This window comes from Cololabis saira, chromosome 14, assembly GCF_033807715.1.
Source record: "Cololabis saira isolate AMF1-May2022 chromosome 14, fColSai1.1, whole genome shotgun sequence".
NCBI lineage: Eukaryota > Metazoa > Chordata > Actinopteri > Beloniformes > Belonidae > Cololabis > Cololabis saira.
Window position 1 is genome coordinate 14903300 of NC_084600.1, and position 19303 is coordinate 14922602.

Sequence of the window (19303 nt, forward strand, 5' to 3'; positions counted from 1 at the left end):
ATTTGTCTTAAGTGTTAGTCAAGACGTAGTTTAAGGATGACGCTGGAGTTGGTCATTCTCATGTTTGAGGGTTTTCACACATGAGTAATAAACACTGAATGGAAACTGGCACAAATCATTGCTTCCTTTTAAGTAGAGACCACAAATATCCATGAAAATTTTTTTTTACTTAGTTATTTTTTTAAGCCAATTTCTCATCGCCGTTGACACACTTTCCAGGGCAGGTGACTTCAGTTTGTCATCCAGTCGAGCACCATGCGTTTGACGGGGTTTTTGTCACCAAGGGAAACCCTGCTACATGTGGTAATATTTAGCTCAGCCAGAAAAAGGGGGAAGTAGCGTAAGATCAGTTGGATTTGTTAGAGGACGAGTTATAAACAATGAAAAACAATCTTGCAGCCTCAAGCAACAACACACCTGTGTATGAAGGTTATGCTTCAGCTCGGTCCCAACAAGGCAAAGCAAGTTTATTTGTATAGCACAATTCAACACAAGGTAATTCCATCAACATTAAAAGCAGCAAGACACAATTAAACAGTAAATAACAAATAAAATGATAAGAAAAGAGGTAAAATAATAAAAAGCAACAGTTGTTAAAAAATAAGGGCAGTAGAGTACAGCAGGTAAGTATTTAATTTAAGAGTACGCTTCAGTAAACTAATGTTTTTAGGCCTGATTTAGGATCTACAGTTGGAGCAGACCTCAGGTCTACAGGAAGTTTGTTCCACCGGTGAGGAGCAGAATAACTGAACGCTGCCTCATGTATTTTGGTCCAAGACCATTCAGGTCTTTGTAGACCAGCAGTAAGATTTTAAACTCTATCCTTTGACTCACTGGAAGCCAGTGTAGTGATTTCATGACCGGTGTAATGCGGTCCAGTTTCCTGGTGTTTGTAAGTAACAAGAAGTTTGTAACGAGACGATTAAAGTGTCAAGCTGCTCAAAGTCAGGAGCCTGCAGCCGTCAACGCTGTCCATGCCAGATGGCCCGCTCCATAACACGAGGCTTAAGTTAACTTTCTTATGGGACTTGGTTCTGGTTGGTGAATTTTAACGAGCTCTTTCTATACTAAGGTCAGCTTTGACGGGCAGATTCTTGACCTCGAGGCCTTTAACCTGCTCATAATCTCATAAGACGACTAAAACGTCTCATCACTAAGACCCGTTAATAAAGATCACACGGTTCAGGTTGTGTCCAGGGGTTTGTTTTGTTTTGTTGTTGTTGCAGTGTTTGTTTTAAATGTTTAAGGCCAAAGTATGATATCACATATTTTCAGTGAGTGGGTGTAGGGGAAGTGAGTTTATGTGTATATATAGTCATCTGAAAGGGCAGTCAGCAGGAAGTGTCACTCGCTGGAGGAATCAGAATGAAGCTGTCATCCGTCGTCAAAGGTAAGGGCACATGGTGATCCAGACCCGGACCAGGACCCGGTCCTCGTCTGTGTTACTGACCTGTTTCTCTCTTACAGCTTTAGGATCTCTGTGTCTGCTGATTGTTGATGGATCTCCAGGTACAGATCTACTCTAAGAGACATAAATATGTCTTTGATAGTACTTTATCTTCTTCGGCTTACCCATTTTTCTTTTCTTTTCTTTTTTTAAAAGTTTCAATGGAAGAGTTTCCAGAGATTATTGGACCAAAGCACGTCTGCATAAAGGCCTGTCCAGGTAAGGCATCGCATGCTTACAGGCTTTAGACAAAGGTGTTTTCTTCAAGTGTTTCACGTACAGAGGTTGAAGAGGTGTTCATGTTTCCAGGTAAGCCGCTGGTTCTTCACTGCGATGCGTTTACCACCTCCAGCAACGATGAGACTCTCATCTACTGGCTCGTCAATGACCTTTTCCCCGAAGATGCTCAGAACCAAGGCAGGATTGTGGAGTCCAATGAGTGAGTAGTGTTTGAATGCTTTGATGGAGATGATCCACGCAGGAAGCCTAAACCTCGCTCCCTTCACCTCAAACTCGCCTCCATCATTACTGAAAGAGTGATTCCTGTTCCAGATCAAGTCTGGAGGAAGGTTTGATCCTGCAGAAGAGTTTGCTGCTGAAGAAAGTGACGTCTGAGGACCTCAAGTCCACCTTCAGCTGCATCGTGAGCACTGCGGGAGGAATGGCCCAGAAGTCCATAAAGCTAGTAAAAACAACTAGTCCTATTAAAGGTGAGTGACTACGAAACACTTCATCTTACTGTTATTTTGCTGGCTCTTTTTTTCAGGCACATCATTTAGATTTTTAAGTACCTGACACGTTTCGGCGATTCCTTTCGCCTTCCTCAGAGTGAACTTTATTAAATCACTTCATTCATCTTACTGTCAAAAGAGAAAAAAGAAATAGGTTTCTGCTTCATCTTTTTAAGAGCAGGCACGGTATGAATGAACTTACTGTAATATATTGTACTGTTAGTTAGGAACCACTGGCAGGATTTATACTAGAGAGACAAGAAATAACCAAACTTGATACCACAAGCGTTTTATTCAAATATATATTATTAGTCCTTGATGATATAAATGTTTAAAACTACTCTCATTCATCACCATGTAGGAAAAAAAAGAAGCAGCTTGAGATGAAAGCAAACAGCGACTCCTGGATGTTGAAGACCCCCCCTCGGTCTGAAGACGCCCCTCTTCTCTTCAATGAACCTCCAGAGTTGTTTTGTTTTTATGTGAAAATAATTTTTGATGTAACTGCTGACAACTGTAAATCTAATGCCAAAGAGACTTTTTATGGAAAATAAACTGAATATTAATGCAATAAATTCTTGTTTTATATTTTTCTAAGTTTGGCTCCCGTGCTTGATTTTTAACTTGTCTCCTGTGGATTAAATAATGAGGAATGAAACCTTTGCTGGGCTCATCCTCCACATCCTTGCTGAGAAGTTTAGTCCGTGTTCATCTCGCCCATCAGCTCGTTTGATGGATTATTGATTTTCTCACTAATGGGACACTGAGGAGGCTTGTGGGGAACTCCTACCTGGATGCTCTCCACACAGCCCTGTCCTCTGCTCTCCACCCCGACATTCCACCACAGTCACTTGATGTGAGACTTCCTGTCTTGAACTAAATTAAAGAAAAGCATGAAAGCATGAAAAGCATGTGCATATCGAACTGTGGAGTGACTCTGTGGAACAGTTTGGAGCAGGAAATGAAACAAAGTAATAACATAAATCTGTTTAAAAAGAAATACAAAAAAATATTTATAAACAGGTATATGGAAGAGGAAATGGGTTGACGGGGAGTGTGAGAAACAAACAAGGTGGGGAAAAATTGTATATTATACTTGCTTAAGATATGTTTAGATATTTATGTAGTATATATTATCCGTTGAGAGGGATAGTTGAAATTATGTAATGTATGTTATATATTTATTGGGTATGTAGCACATATATATTTGTAGGGATATTTATGTAGTTTATATAGTGTATATTTATATAGATGTATATATATGTATATAGTTGTATTTTCTAGATATTGATATAACATTTATGTAATATTTATATTGTCTATATACTTATATGGATAATTATGTAATAATAGGCATTTTTACAAAGTATTTATATAGATTATATTTATATGGATATTATGTAGATATAATACTGCAATAGCAATAATGTAAATCCATAGTGTTATAAAGGGGTAGGAACTAGGAAAAAGTGTACACTTCTTCCTACTCCTTTTTTTTCGACCATATGTTTATATGAAGATGTAAATGTTTATCTTTTTATTATTATTTTTGCTTTCATTTTATATGCATGTTCGAAATAAAAATTAATTCATTCATTCATTCAAGAAGACTAAAGAGGTCATTGTTGGATGCTCTATGAGGCAGCCGGCGGATGATGTCATCACCGGTGAAGGTGGTAGAGGAGTTCAGGTGTAACCTCCAGAGTCCTCTGAAACAGTGTTTCCCAACCCTGGTCCTCAAGGGCCCCCTGTCCTGCATGTCTTAGATGTCCCCCTGCTTCAGCACCCTGATACAAGTAGCTGTGTCACCAACATAGATGTCCAGACCTTGATAACAAACTGATGAGGCCCATTAATTAGAATCAGGTGTGTTGATGCAGGGAAACATCTGACCCATGCAGGACCGAGGACCAGGGATGGGAAACTGCTCTAAACCGACTGGATCTCCTGTTGGAGCCCCCAAACTTAAAGAAGACTGAAACGAGGGAAAAGGAAACGGGGCTGCTGGTGAGCTGAACATCCTTTCTTTGGACTTGTTAAGATCGTTGATTGTTTAAATATAATTCTCATAATATTTGCTTTATTAAAATATAAGTCATGACATGTTTCACATGAGTATTTCTGTTAAAATGCTAAATTTTGTCAACTACAGTAAAATTGGGTTAAGATGTTTGATTTCATCTGAGTTAAAAGACACATATTAAGCTAAAGTTTGGATAAAATAATTTAGGTTAAACTTAATTTAAAAGTAAATAAATAGAACTAGATTTCTGTTCAATTAAATTATTGATATCCTGTGTGCTGCATTTTAACTACAGCAGTTGGTTATTTTCTTTATTTGCAGTAAAATGTAGGTGTGAAATAAGTTTGCATGTGTAAAATATACCTACCTTTATACTTGATGCTGAATCTTTGTTAAATGCTGAGTTTTATTTACATTAGGATTGTTTTGTGTATTTAGTTGTTTTTTTTTTACCTTTTCATCCTCCCTCACCCTGTTTATGTCAAATAAAATTGGAGAACGAGTGAAGTCCAGAGTCTGTAAAGTCCTTCTCAAGTGTGGAAGCCGTGCACTTGTGAATACACTTGACTCTGTTTCATGTTTGTTTGAATGCCTTATCTGTGTCCTACGTCATGCTCTAAGTGCCTTTTTAATTGCTCCTTAGGGACAAATTAAGTGTTTCTGTCACAAGCTCATAGTTTTGTTGCTTTTTTCTTTAAGGAACCTTACCCTGTTTGTGATTAAATTAACTATAATTATGACTTTCTAAAAGATTTGTATTCAAAATGCATTTTGAAACCTGGATGTAGTTATCTGAGCTTGATGATAAAATTCATGTGTATAATCGAGAACTTTTTGTTTGAATATCATCAAAATTGATTGTGGGTTGATTTTAAAAAAGGGAAAAGGGTCAAATAAAGCCGACAGCCTTTATTGGGAAACAGTAAAGCGTCAGAAGGGGATGACCTCTTGCTTGTGTGAGAGGAAGTGAGAGGTTCTGGTTGTCAGCGGGGTCAAAGTTGACCAGAACTGGGCTGAACTGACATGAAACCATGAAAACGCGTCCCCGTAAGAATAGAGCAGCCCCAAAACCCATGTTCACATCAGCGCAGCGCTTTCAGCAGAAATCTCACCACATTATCTACTTGGTACAGTACCTGCTTCCAAACCGTGATCCCAACATCTTCTCATTAACTTCACTTTCCGTAAATATATGTACATCATGATTATATAATGTTCTTCGAACCGTTTCGGTTCCTCTGTATGTACTTTTTTGAACGTTGTGACGGTAAAGCTGACTTTGAATCTGACGTCCTGAGTTCATTATCGTGTCAGAGGATTTTTTGACCCCGGACACTGACTGGAAACTAAAATAAATCCCGGCTTCGGAGTCAGTTCCTAACTGCTTCCTCTAAAGCAATTACTCATATTGCTCCTTTTTACATTTCAACATCAAGTGATGGATTTTTTTCAAGACGACATATTGGCCAATCAAGTACCTTGTGGCCGAGGGAATCATCACCAGCAAAGGAAAAGATGAGCTCCTTTAGGAAACCCCGTTTTTTATTCTCTAAGTTTCTTGAAATTGTTGTGGCTGGTTATTGCTGCTCATGAAGATCTCCTGCTGCACATCTGCAGAACCCTCCGTGAACTCTCGTTGAATCAGTCTTGTGAAGATGCCCGGGGTTGTCCGTATTTTTTATTTTATGATGCATCTTTTTTTGCACAATTGGCTCCAGAACAGAGCCAGCGTTTTAAAATCACTGTCTGATGCTGGTATTCTTTTATTGTTATTGAAATGGATTAAGAGGTACTATTTAAATATTCACTCAGCCTGTTTGACTTCCCAGCTGATGAAAATACTTTTACATTTACAAAAAAGCTTCCATGCGTTTACTTGAGGTTGAAGATGTTTTATTATGGTGGTATTCATTTAAAATTTCCTTTAATACTTGAATAAAAGAGCATTCAGTGTGATAAACAACACCAGTCGTCTTGTTTGACTTAGCAACTTCGTGACAATCAGACATCACAAGTCCCGTTTATTGGATGTTCTTTACCACAGGTGGCAGATTTGAAACATTCTGACTCAAAATATTAAATCCCCCCCCCCCCCCCCCCCCCCCCCCCAAAAAAAACTGTGATTTCAATTAGAGTGCAAATCCTCTGTACAAATAAAAAGACCCATCCATCCATCTATTTTCCACCGCTTATCCGGAACCGGGTCGCAGGGGCAGCAGTCTCAGCAGAGATGCCCAGACTTCCTTCACCCCAGACACTTCCTCCAGCTCTTCCTCCAGTTCTTCCAGGGGAGTCCGAGGCGTTCCCAGGCCAGCCGAGAGACATAGTCTCTCCAGCGTGTCCTGGGTCTTCCCCGGGGTCTCCTCCCGGAGGGACATGCCTGGAACACCTCCCTAGGGAGGAGGGACATGCCTGGAACACCTCCCATAAGGAGGATCCAGGAGGATCCGATACAGATGTCCAAGCCACCTCAGCTGACTCCTCTCAATGTGAAGGAGCAGCGGCTCGACTCCGAGCTCCTCCCGGGTGACCGAACTCCTCACCCTATCTCTAAGGGAGCGTCCAGCCACCCTGCGGAGGAAACTCATCTCGGCCGCTTGTATCCGCGATCTTGTCCTTTCGGTCACTACCCAAAGTTCATGACCATAGGTGAGGGTAGGGACGTAGATTGACCGGTAAATCGAGAGCTTCGCCTTTCGACTCAGCTCCTTCTTCACCACGACGGTCCAGTACATCGGCCGCATAACTGCGGACGCTGCACACTTCTCCACCCACCCGGAGAAGACACGCCACCCTTTCCCGGTGGAGAACCATATAAATAAAAAGACCATCACTCTCTAATTGTGATTGCAGCAATTCATTTAAAAAACTCACATCTGAATGTTATAAAGTATAATGAGTAGATTTAGTCCTGAGCCTGTCGTCTGCTCAGTTATCTTGAAAGTAGGTAATGGATATTAAATACTGCCTTTTTGCTAACAATCACGTCACACTGGAACTGAGTTGAAAGACATGATGAGAACTAGTCAGCATGATGAAGAACGGGTGTTTCTGGGCTGAAACACCCGTCCCCCGGCACTTGAGTCTCACATGAAAAAGAAATAAACACCTGACCTGAGACGGATGAATGGTGCAGCAAGTCTGCAGGCCAACATGGAAGCTGAAATAACCACAAACACCCGCCGTGAAGCAAACCTAGACTAAAGAGAAGCCCCAGTAGTGTTTATGTTGGTAAAACAACAGAAAATGTCATCATGTCTAGTGTAAGGCCACCTTAGCATGGAGGCTCACACACCCAGCTCCTCCAGGCAGCGCTGCAGGTTGCTGTTCCTGTCGGGGTGCCGGCGGTCCTTAATCCGCTTCCTGATGAGAGCCGCCGCCTCATCAGCGACGTTTCCAAGCTTTACCGAGGAGCAGAGCGGCTGCAGAAGTTCCTGATTGGCTCTGTGTGTCAGTCCACACAGGAAACGCAGGAAAACGTCCAGCCGGCCGTCCTCACACTGCTGGCTTCTGTCCACGGCGCACTTGTACAGATCCAGTATTTTCTTTCCCTTGAGCACCTTGAACTTGGCTTTGATGTCTTTCGGCCCCAGAACGTTAATCTCTGTGCACGCGAAGGATAGATACACGTAGAGGGCAGCCAGGTACTCTTGCATGGTTGGGTGGAGGAAGCTCAGGACCTTCTCGGTGTGGAAAAGAAATGGCGTGGTGATGTACTGCACGCACAGGCCAGTTTTGAGAACTGCCTCCACGTCGGTGGTCTCCTGCTCCGTCCACTCAATCCTGTTCATCTTGAACTCGCCCTTTTCCAGCAAGGTCCAGGCCAACTTTCCCCATTTCAAGAGAAACTCTCTCTCTTCCTCCGGGCTGAAAACTGGTCCTCCGAGTGGACGGCGCCGACGAAGGAGCTCCAGCAGCAGCTTGGTGTACATGTACGTGATGCCTCTCGGCAGTGTCGCGCCCCGCCGCCTGCTCTGTGAACACGCGCTGGCACTCGTCGCCCACCAGGGAGCAGAACAACGGCAGGTGGCACATGATGTGGAGGGTTTTGCAGGACTTGATGAACTCGATTGCTCGTGCTGCCTGACCTCCATCTTTGAACCTCTTTTGAAAGTACTCCTCCTTCTCTGGGTCACTGAAACCAAGGATATCTCCGTGGTCGTGCATCGTGTCCCAGGGGATGCAGGGATTTAGTCTGGGCCTAGAGGTGACCAGGATGTGGGCGGGGTACACCAGCCGCCCCCGCAGCATGTTGACCAGGATGACCGGCAGGGTGGTGTGATGCTCGGGGTCTGAGAGGAGCTCCGTGTTCCAGAAGTCCAGCTCCTCCGAGTACTCATCCATACCGTCCATGACGAACATCAGCTCGCAGTCTTCGCCCCTGAAATCCCCAGGTTTTAGTTTCGTGGTTACGGGGTAGAGTTCTGTTATTATATCCACCAGGGACAATTTAGGACGACTTTCGAACGGTTTCAGCCGCCTGAGCGGCAGAGGAATCAGAAGGTTAAATTTGGTGTACGACCGCCCCTCGGTCCAGTCGAGGATGACCTTCTGCACGGTCATGGACTTCCCCGACCCCGCACTCCCACTGAGCAACAGCAGTTTCACATTCATCTTATCCTCGCTGTGAAAAACGTTTTGGGTGGGAATCCGCGCTCCGGCTTTCTGATTCGTGTTCAGCTTTTCAACCTTGATGATCTCATGTTCAATATTTGGGCCATTATCACTGATGGATGAGATGAAGAGATCGGTGTAGATTTCATCGAAGGCCCTCTTCTCTCCCCTCGCAGGCGACGACTCACATATTTCACTGTATTCCTTTCGCAGCACCTCACTTAGCTCATAACGCACTTCATCTGAAAGAGAGGAGACAAGCATATGCTTACCGAGGTGTGTATTCATTTGAAGTTTTTAAACCACAGCAGAATAAATGTACTCACTTCTGATACACATGGTCTCGAGGAATTCAGCCACCCTGTTTTTGTCCATTTCGATGAGAAGGGCTTTGGTCATCGTCACAGACGCTTCAAGGCTGAAACACTCGAGCAGTCTGTCCACCAGATCCACCCTGTCAACGCTCTGGGGCGCAGCGGTGAACCACTGTGGGAAACGGAGCCAGAGCATCCTCTTGAACGCGTCGAGTTCTCCGGGCGACAGCTTCCCCAGCGTCCCACTTATGGCCTGAATCCAAGAGAACATTCAAAGTCAGAGCTGCCACATCAACAAGGGTACGGATACGCACGTGCTGTGATCTCTGACCTGGAAAGTGAACGATATCGTCAGGGATGGATGACCGACTGCATGGAGGTCCAGGTCAAACTGAGGTACGTCAGGGGGCGCCGAGACATCCTCCTCGCCTTTATCCCTGGTGGGAACCACGGAGCACGGGTAAGTTTCAGTGCTAATCGCTTAAACCGTCACACCAACGTGCAGCTACAGCAAAGGTGATATTTCTCACTTGAGTGTTTTCTTTTCACAGTCGTTGCTGTCAACGGAGTAGCAGCTGGAGAACGAACCTACTCTGCCCAGGTGGACCCTGAAACCGGAGAGACAAAGACGCTCGGACGTCAGAAGACAAAAACCCAAACAGACTTCTGTGGAGACTTTAGTGTGCATTTTACCTCGTATCAGACTCAACTTCATCCGCCATTTTGTCTTCCCCACTACTCATGGACCCGTAGCTCTGAGCAGGGGTCAACGCCTGCTCCACGAAAGTCCTGAAAAGGAGGAGGAGGAGGATGGAAGAATGACCCTTAATGAAATGTTAGACCTCTAAAGGGAAAGAGAAAGAGCTCAGACATCTCACCGTACCAGTTACTGGTGTCCATCGTACTTTGTCCCAGATCCAGAGACGCTCTTCTCTCGGGAATATAGAACAGATTTTCATCTTCCTCAGAGACGGGCTCCCCCCTACCGGACACTGCCTCCCCGATGGAGGAGTCGTCCGACATCTCTTGATCCTCCATTCTTTCATCAAGAAGGCGGGTCGACCACCGCCTCCACAAACACTAACGCAGAAGCTTGATGTTCCGGTATAACGATACGGTCGCCTGTCTGAACCTGCAGAGCAACAGACGAGATTAAATAGTCAGGTTTCTGACTGCTTCATGCTGCCGTCTCATCTTACACAAGAACAATAGCATTAAATGACTGTATTTGCTCAACTATGTTAAAAATCTTGTCTAACAATAACAGACAAAAACTTAAATTAAGCTCAATTAAGTGCTCCGCTTCCTCACGTTAGCTTTATATTTGTCACAATTTTAGTTACCGAGCATAAAAAGACACAAAATATTATATTCAAATCAGATCAATAAGTGTTTGAAAAAGAAAACAAATTAACTTCTGTTGCAGTTTTGTACTTTCATCATTACATCACAGGTTATCTGTGCCTTTCATTACCCTATTACGTGATTAAAATCTGAAAAACTCGATATTACATCACAGTAAATAGATTTAATAAATTAAACAAATTTAGTTACAAAGACCAACATTTATATTTATGTCACAGATGTGAAGTAACGAGAAGCTGCATTCACTTTCTAGCAAAAGAAAACTACAGCCATTTGATGATTAATAGTTACAAACGTTTTTTTTTTCTTTTCGTAATAAGCGACTTCAGTGATGTAGTAACAAGGATTAGCTTTGGTCAAAACTCCACAGGGATACAGAACAAAAGCACCCTTTTCCACCATGTCTGAAACTTCAGAGGCTCCTAACTTCATGTCACCCTCCTCTTCTGCAGGATACCCTCCTTTCAAGGTCTCTCTTTCTACCCACTAAATATAATGTTATCAAAACTAAGCAGCTCCCAATTAAGTAACAGCTACTTTATTCATAAATAAATGTTATGGAGCTCACGAGAACTGTTTTTTTTCCTTTGCATAATATACTCCCATTAATTTAAATAGATACTAACTGACATTTGGTCTGTTTGGTATTAGATTTTAAACATTTTAGGAGGAAAACCTGGTATGATGGTTGATGCTGGGGATAAAAAACTGCTCCGGGACTAATTGATTAACTAAACTCAACTCAACTTCCTTTTATCGCCACACGGCTAGGCCGGTGGAATTAGTTTCACGGTGCAGGTGGTAGCTGCAACAATACACCACATCAGTACAAAAAGACAGAATGTTTTCCAGAGGAAAAAGACAGAGTAATAACAATTGCAGACAAAACTGGACAAGGCACACAACAGCACATATCAGACAAGACCACCGAAATAGGACAAGGAATTAAGCGTGAAGTAGTCGCACGGCCGAGGGAAAGAAAGAGTCATCGTATCTCTTGTTCCTTTTACCCTGTGACTTATAAATAATCCTCCTCTGGGAGCGAAAGGCGCTTAAACAGATAGTTAGCAGGGTGTGAGGGGTCCTCAATTATTTTAGTTGCCCGTGTGATGGTGTGGTGTTTGTAAAGGGAGTCCAGTGTGGGGGGTTCATGTTTAGTGATTTTTGAAGCCCTTTTAATTCCTGTCCAGTCTGTGTAGTAGGAATGGGCGATATTTTACCGTTCACGATATACCGGTAAGAATTTGTCGTCTCGCGGTAAAAATGATCAATTCCCGTTGATGACGTTTTTGTGTAACAAACATGGCGGAAGGCGGATCTGAGAGCGAGGAGCTCGTTGTGAAACGAGGCTCCAGCTCCAGCTCTGGAACTGGTTTGGATTTAAAAAGAGTGACGAGGAGCAAACATCATCTATTATATGCACAGTCTGCAAAAAAACAGTGAGTGCAAAGGATGGCAATACAAGTAATTTATTATATATTTTACATTATATATTATTATATATAACATATTATTATATACAACAGCTGCTGCTGAGGTCTCCACCAGATTGGTGTAATAATTGGTGTAGTTTAGTAGCATTTAATATTCTTTTAGAGCAGTGATTTGGCTCCAAAGACTGAATGTGTTGATAGATTTATAGTTACAAAGATGGAGTTGAATTGGTATTTTTCTTTATTTTTATCGTTATCGGGATAATTGCCAGAAATTATAGTGATACATTTTTTAGTCCATACCGCCCATCCCTACTGTGTAGTGTATGTTTGGTTGTATTGCCGTACCATATGGTGATTGATAAACACAGAATATTTTGAATTATGGTGGTGTAGAATTGGACCATTAAATTCTTCCTGATTCTGTATTTTCTTAGTTGATTACTGCCAGGTAACAAGAAAAAAAAACTCAAGAAACCATGTTTCTTAAAGTTCTGCACGGTGAAAGAGGTAATAAATAGCTAATACAGAAATGTTGGGGTAATTTTGAACTTTTAAACATATAATTGTGACTCCCAGAGTACCTGAGTCACAGCAGCACCACGTGACCTGCCACCTGTCATCATGGCATCATGGCGGAGCTTTAGCACCTGTGCGATGGTACATGTCATAATAACCCACGTTTGTAAAGCGTGGATTCACTCTCCCACGGAGATTTGGTGATTATAAACATCACTGTCACGTGTCTGAGCTTCCAGGACGATTTTAATGAAGTTTGGATGATTTAAGTAGCTGCGGCCAAGTCAGGTAAGTGTTTACGCTTTCAAAACCTATTTACACTAAATGTATAAACTATAGGTCAGATATGTTAATGTGATATTAGTAATAACTTAAATAAGTGCTTAACTCACCTCACTTTGGGAGGACTCTGCTTCCACAGCAGGAAGTTTCTTTCTTCTTCTTCGTCGTTACTATTGTCGTCATCATTGACGTCTTCTTCTTTGGTATTTTAAGGCTGCCACACTGCCCCCTTGTGGCAGTACTTTACACCAAAACTCTGTTATTGTAAAAAAAAGTATAAGATTAATACTGTACCAGCGTGTTGAAACGACTACAAATCTTTTTTCGGAATACACATTTGGTCAGATGTATTTGGGAATGACCTTTAAACAATTTTTAAATATAAAATGAGGCAGCAAGATGATTTCTTTTTAGACGTAAGTGACCCCCCCCCCCCCCATGTGTGTGTGTGTGTGTGTGTGTGTGTGTGTGTGTGTGTGTGTGTGTGTGTGTGTGTGTGTGTGTGTGTGTGTGTGTGTATATGTATATAATTATATTCTAGCATTGCATCAACTGTGTCCAACTGGACTCACAGCAGTCTGACCAGCACTGATGCAGCTGGACCTCCTATGTAATTTTGTGCTTTTGCTGTTCTCTCAGATGTAAGTCACTTTGGATAAAAGCGCCTGCTAAATGACAGTCGTAGTAGTAGTAGTAGTAGTAGTAGTAGTAGTAGTAGTAGTAGTAGTAGTAGTAGTAGTAGTAGTAGTAGTAGTAGTAAAATAAATAATCCAGTTGAATGCATTTTTATGGTAATTTTCAGAGATGAAACGCCTAAAAAGAAAACGGATCAACCTACTTTCCCTTCTACTTAAATTCCATATTCACACCAGCAAAATTATAAAACATGAACCCAATTTGACAACCAAATGTTTATTTACTGAGTTTTATTTATACATATTTATAAGTACTTCATATCTTTCTTTTTCTGTGCATTTTGGTTTATATATTTTAAAATACCTAAAGTTCGAACTACTCGTAAAAGTTTTTGTGTGTCTGTATGTGGTGTGAGACTTTGGAACAGGCTGGATATCCAACACAAGCAATGCCAAAACATCCACAGATTTAAATTGCTATATAAACACATGGTCTGGTCAAATTATAAAGAGAGCGGGTGGTAACACTTTGATTAATGAACTTCGGTCTTGAAATGTTTGTGTAATTGTTGTTCCTCATTTAGTAAGTTTGTATTGTCCATTACCTTCTGGTACTGTTGTTCTGACCATCACTGACGTGTATGTATGTACTATATGTATGTACTATATGTCCATGTCCATTATGTCCATTACCTTCTGGTATTGTTACTCTTACCATTGCTGGTATTTATTATAAATATAAGTTAACGGTTTATTATAAATATAAGTTAACGGTTAACTATGAATATTACTATATACATTGTTCCTGGATTTGCAGGCATTGTGGCCATGAAATGCATCTGCATTTCGTAGCCACAATGTGTGTGAATTTAGGTGAGGTGAACTGTAGAAAACTTTTTATTATAATTTGATATAGGTCTTTTTTTTCTTCATTTTTTTGGTTCAAATGTTGAGACAGGAGGAAGCCTTAAAAAAAAATCTGTCAAGTTGTTAATGAGAAACAGGGGTGGGATTAAATAAGTTTTCTTCTTCCCACTCCCTTTCGAGTGTTGACGAATTAATTTGTATTTTGAACCTGCACCTGATAAACCTGATAAAAGGTATTTGTTTAATTTTATGTTGCACGCAGGTAACTTATGTTATGTTTATTGCTCGAAATAAATAAATATGAAATGAAATGAAATGAAATATATATATATATATATATATATATATATATATATATATATATATATATATATATATATATGTATATGTATGTTATTTCTGTATTTTATTTCAGCTCTCTTACTTTTTTTTTTTAGATGCATTTTATTGCATATCGACTAAATTAAGGTTGTACACGTTACGTTGAGCTTTGTTACAGTTGGTACAACGCAAATCTGTTGTAAAATCCCAACGTATCGGAAGGAAATAAACAACTTTTGTCTTCGGCACATCCTGATTTCAATATTTGTTGTATTACCGTTATTGCCTGGAAGTAGCGACTCTACAGTTTCTTGTTTGTCCAATTCAGTCCTGTTACCCAGGTAACCACCAAGCTCCTGGTCAAGTAATTGTTCAGCCTATTTCTTTCAAGCCCAGCTTTTCCATTTCCCCTGTTTATATCGTTTTCTGCCTCATAATTGCCACAATAAATCTTTAAATTTTCCACAGTTTCTCACAATCCTCCAAATAAACAACTGGATGTTTTATTATCACTGTATCTGTATTGTGCTTTTTGACCTTATCATGATCCTTAACTTGCCCGTAACTTCTTGTTCCCCTCCAGTTCATCACCATCTAATTATATCCCTCTTGTGCTTTTTACGCCTATATATTGTAGACGGATAGAGATGTGTGGTGATGTCTATACAGCACTGTTGCTTTACAGCTGGAATTTTTCTGGCTTGACTCCTGGCGAGCGTCTTTGTGTGTCATGTTTGTGTGTTCTCCCTGCACTCGTAGGTTTTCCCAGGGTGCTCTGGCTTCCTCCCACAGTCCACAAACATGCATGTTGGGATGGACCCGTGGGCTGCTTGTCTACATGTGGCCAGGGAGAGGCTCTGCATGGGAATGAGTGAGTTTAGATTATGGATATAGATTGTGTAAACATGCAGCACCATTAATGATGAAGGTTACTTCTCAACTGTCGTTATTTTTGCTTATTTTGTTTACCCATGTTTTCCTCAGTAATTTAGGGGATGTTTTAGAGTCAGTCATTTAATTCTGGAAGGCTCGATGACATGTTTACAAGACAAACATCAGCAGACTGTCAGATGTATCGTGACTCTTTGATTACATAAGACCGAACCTCTGCCTGCGACTGTGCACGAGTGCAGGAACTTCCCTCTGGCTGCAAAAAATATGATTCACCAGATTAATTTGTAAAAGCATGAATCCAGTCACATTGACGACTTCCACACTCTGCTTCTCTCTGCTTTATTTATTTATTTATTTATTTATTGATCATATTGAATGTTAGTGATGGATCTGCTGCACTGGAAACATAGCTGCTTTTTAATAATAATTAAAAAAATATTATCTCATGAATTATCTCACTAATTATCTCATTATATGATATGGTTAAGGTTTTTTTTAAATGTATTTATATATGTATGTGTGTATGTATATGTGTGTGTATGTATGTATGTATATATATATATATATATATATATATATATATATATATATATATATATATATATAATCAATCATCCATGCACTATTTGGACTTTATGAATTTGGACCTTAACATTTTCTTTCGAGTAAAAAACATGAACTTTCTGTACATTTCAGCCCTAATTTGAGGTTATTCCCTTATAAACTCCTTATATATCATCTCTTTCTCTCTATCAATATAATATAGGCAAGAAATTCCGGAATGGCCTCAAATCAGCACTTCAAGTCAATGCATTTTGGGTATATTTACCAATTTTTAGGGAGAGAATCCCATATATATCCACCACCGTTTTTTTTTTTATCCCTCTCAGAATGTATCAGTCTTGATTTGTTTTGCTTTTGAAATCTTTCATTTGCATTGAGAGATCTTATAGCTGCACGTCGTGGCTGGCTGCGTGTCATCAGATGTGAATGCCGCTCTGGGGATGAGAACCTTTCACCTCCTGACTTTGAGCAGCATTGAGAGAAAACCCCCGACCTGTCCTTAAAGCAGCATTTTGTATCTAAGAAATGCAGGACATTTGTTTTTCTTTCTGCACAAATATAGATGCGTTTACCCACAACTAAAAGCACATGTCGATATGAGTATTAATGTTGTTCCTACTGGAGTTTCCACTTCCCGATGCAGGCAGAACGGTTGGATCGTGATGCTCAGGTGAGGTTTCTCTGAGAGGTGGAGTAACGACATCTCAGGTTTATTCTGGTTCCAATGTACAACTAGGAACTTGGTACTGAATCAGGTATAGAACATAATTAATGGATTATCATAATATAATTATCGTAGTTAAAATTATCATCAATATTGATGATTGATCTGCCATTAAAAAACGCTTCCATAGCATTTCAATGTAAAAGATCAAGAAGCCTGAGAAAACCGCAATGAGGCAAACAAAGAGTAGGCAAACAGATGGACTGACAGGAGGAAGGCGACGAAGAGCTAAATATAAACACGCCAGAGCTGTTTGTTGCTTTTTGGGGGCTCTATCCGCACCTCTATTTTATAAAACTGCAGAGTGATGCAGGAGTTCAAACCCTCATAAGCTAAACTGAATAAAAAACAACAAAGCAAAAAAAAAATCTCATAATTGCCGACCTTTGACTTTCTAAATCTACACATATTTAAGGGAAAATTCTGAAATTGTGACTTAATAAACTTAATAAATACACAGAAATTCTGACCCTGTAAATAAAAACCTGAGAAAAAACCGGCTGAATCTGAATGAACTCACAAATATGAAAATTTAACCCTAATAAACCTCATATTTCCCCAAAACATAACTCAGAAAACCTATAGATTTTTCAAGAATAATATCAGAATGTCTGACTTTATGAACTTAAACGTTTTTGAGAAAAACCCACAGTGACAGGAATAGTTTACGTTCTTTAAAATGAAATACTTAGATGTTTTGGTTTAGGTTTCTCTCCAAATACCGTATTTCAGTACTCTAGCGGATGTGGAAACCCAATTTATCTGCATAATCTGCTTTTTCCCCCTTTTTCTTTATTGCCCAGCCTCCAAAATTTAAGGTAAATGGAGGTCACCAGTTCATCACGGGTCCCGATGAGAGAAAGGACCAAGAAAGACGCCAACTCCATGCAGACGGATTCCAGAGAAGATCCAAATTGAAAGCCTCTTACTGTAAATCCACAGTGCTACACATCAGCATAACACCCAACCCCCCCTTCTAACACCCTCCCTAACACCTAATTATAGATATTCACCTCATAACAGAAATAACGAAACAATCAGGGGAGACAAATATCTTTAGATGCATGCAGTCATAATCAGTCTGTGCTGTTCGTATCTGTCATATGTGAGGTCTCTGTTGCTTTAGCTGCATGTTGGGCATCCGTGTGGTGAATATAGCCTCATCCCCCCCCCCCCATTGAGCTGTTTAAATACACATAAATAAAATACAGGCGCATGTCAGCATCCTTGTTTCTTGGTGATCATCGTTCCACTACACTGCGCTTTGTGTGACGGAGGCATGAGCAGCGACAAAGAGGCAGGGGGGGGGGCACTAGCTGTATGAAGGGTGATTAGTGCCCCCCTTCAACCCCCTTCACCCCCCAAGGCACGTGAGAAGATGTGAAGGAGTCATTGTTGGAGCACCCTTTGTGCTGATTGAATTTATGAGTGACCTTTGTCATCTTTCTTTTTGAAAGCCCCCCCCCGTCGTCGTCCACGCTGCCTTTTATGAATTAGACAAATCTTGGCCTTGAAGTAAATTTGCCTCGTGTAAATAAAATAGGTCGTTTTAAAAAATAAAGAATTGATGTTATAGATGTTTCCCTGCTTGAGCACACCCACAGACGTGGGCAGACCTTGATGACATGCTGATGACAGCCATTAATCTGAATCAGGAAGGAAACGTCTAAAACATGGAGGACAGCGGCCCTCGAGGACCGGCGTGCCGCACATGTGACTTCAGATGTCCATGAGTGAGAGTCCATGAAAGGTTGCCGGGGAGGGAGGGGTGGGGATTTATTTGGACGTGTAACCGGGTTCCAGATGGTACCAGAGTCCTGCTCAGTCCCCCACTTCCCCGCCTCACCTTGAGTATAAAAGACCAAAACCAACCCTCTTGTTGTTGTTTTTGTTCATATGTAAGAATGCAGAAATATTTTAACATATAAATTAGAAGTCTGAAAAAAAAAAGAATACTTTTTAAGAAGATATTTGTATCATTTTTAGCAGTATAATAATTAATACACCAGGCCTTAAAAAGCTTTCGGAAAGCTTTGTAACTACATTTTATTCTGAATTGAGAAAAAACCACAATCATCATCATGAACTGACTAGCGAGGGGTTAATATGACACTAATAGTAAACAAAAGAGTTTGTTGTGTCCGCTACCGTCGTTCAGGTTTATAATGGATCAGTTTGGTACCATTATTCACATTTCATAAACAGTGCGATTAACTAAAGGTGGAGCTATAACACTGCAGTCAGTTGGTTGGTTGGTTGATTAATCTCCTCCATGTGAGATGGAGATAAACACATAATGCAGCATTTTTAAGTCCTCCTTCAAACAAAGCCGAACTTCTTCCTGCCAAGAGGGAAGAATACAATGTGCCGTTGTCCTTTCTTAACTGAGCTCTGTTCATCTTCCTTTTGACTTTAACGACTGGAAACCCTGTGTTGCATGGGTTTATGGTCCTGCTGTTTCATTGTTGCAGCTACGGCCATCTGACCAGCAAAGCTGTCAGTGGAAACGCAGGCGAGAATGTGGCACTGGTTTTTATTTCAGCCTATTCCAGTGGTTTATGAAAAGTACC

General features: G+C 40.9%; 2 protein-coding genes across 3 annotated transcripts; one reads left to right on the plus strand and one right to left on the minus strand.

Moving 5' to 3' along the window:
• Window positions 1-242: 242 nt before the first annotated feature.
• On the plus strand, window positions 243-2743 carry LOC133459667 (interleukin-18 receptor accessory protein-like). Of its 2 annotated transcripts, XM_061739840.1 has the most exons (6): window positions 243-1390; window positions 1468-1509; window positions 1604-1666; window positions 1757-1886; window positions 2000-2157; window positions 2540-2743. In XM_061739840.1, exons 1-6 carry the CDS (start codon window positions 1366-1368, stop codon window positions 2563-2565), a joined length of 444 nt encoding a protein of 147 aa, XP_061595824.1. In that variant the 5' UTR covers window positions 243-1365; the 3' UTR covers window positions 2566-2743. The 2 variants fall into 2 exon arrangements, with proteins under 2 accessions (XP_061595824.1, XP_061595823.1); XM_061739839.1 differs by having other exon boundaries at window positions 243-1509.
• A 3570-nt stretch (window positions 2744-6313) lies between these two features.
• On the minus strand, window positions 6314-12957 carry nlrc3l1 (NLR family, CARD domain containing 3-like 1). The gene is given in 8 exon segments (XM_061739842.1): window positions 6314-8163; window positions 8165-9057; window positions 9142-9382; window positions 9461-9566; window positions 9660-9737; window positions 9823-9918; window positions 10013-10261; window positions 12839-12957. Coding segments are annotated over 7 exon segments (2244 nt in total). The 5' UTR covers window positions 10168-10261; window positions 12839-12957; the 3' UTR covers window positions 6314-7488.
• Between the last annotated feature and the right edge of the window lie 6346 nt (window positions 12958-19303).

What these genes read in the sequence shown, in the direction of transcription:
- LOC133459667 (XM_061739839.1), top strand. Translation starts at nt 1,401, where the DNA reads ATGGTGATCCAGACCCGGACCAGGACCCGGTCCTCGTCTGTGTTACTG. An exon ending in CTGCATAAAGGCCTGTCCAG is followed by an intron (nt 1,667 to 1,756) that starts GTAAGGCATCGC and finishes TCATGTTTCCAG; the next exon opens with GTAAGCCGCTGGTTCTTCAC. An exon ending in AACAACTAGTCCTATTAAAG is followed by an intron (nt 2,158 to 2,539) that starts GTGAGTGACTAC and finishes ATCACCATGTAG; the next exon opens with GAAAAAAAAGAAGCAGCTTG.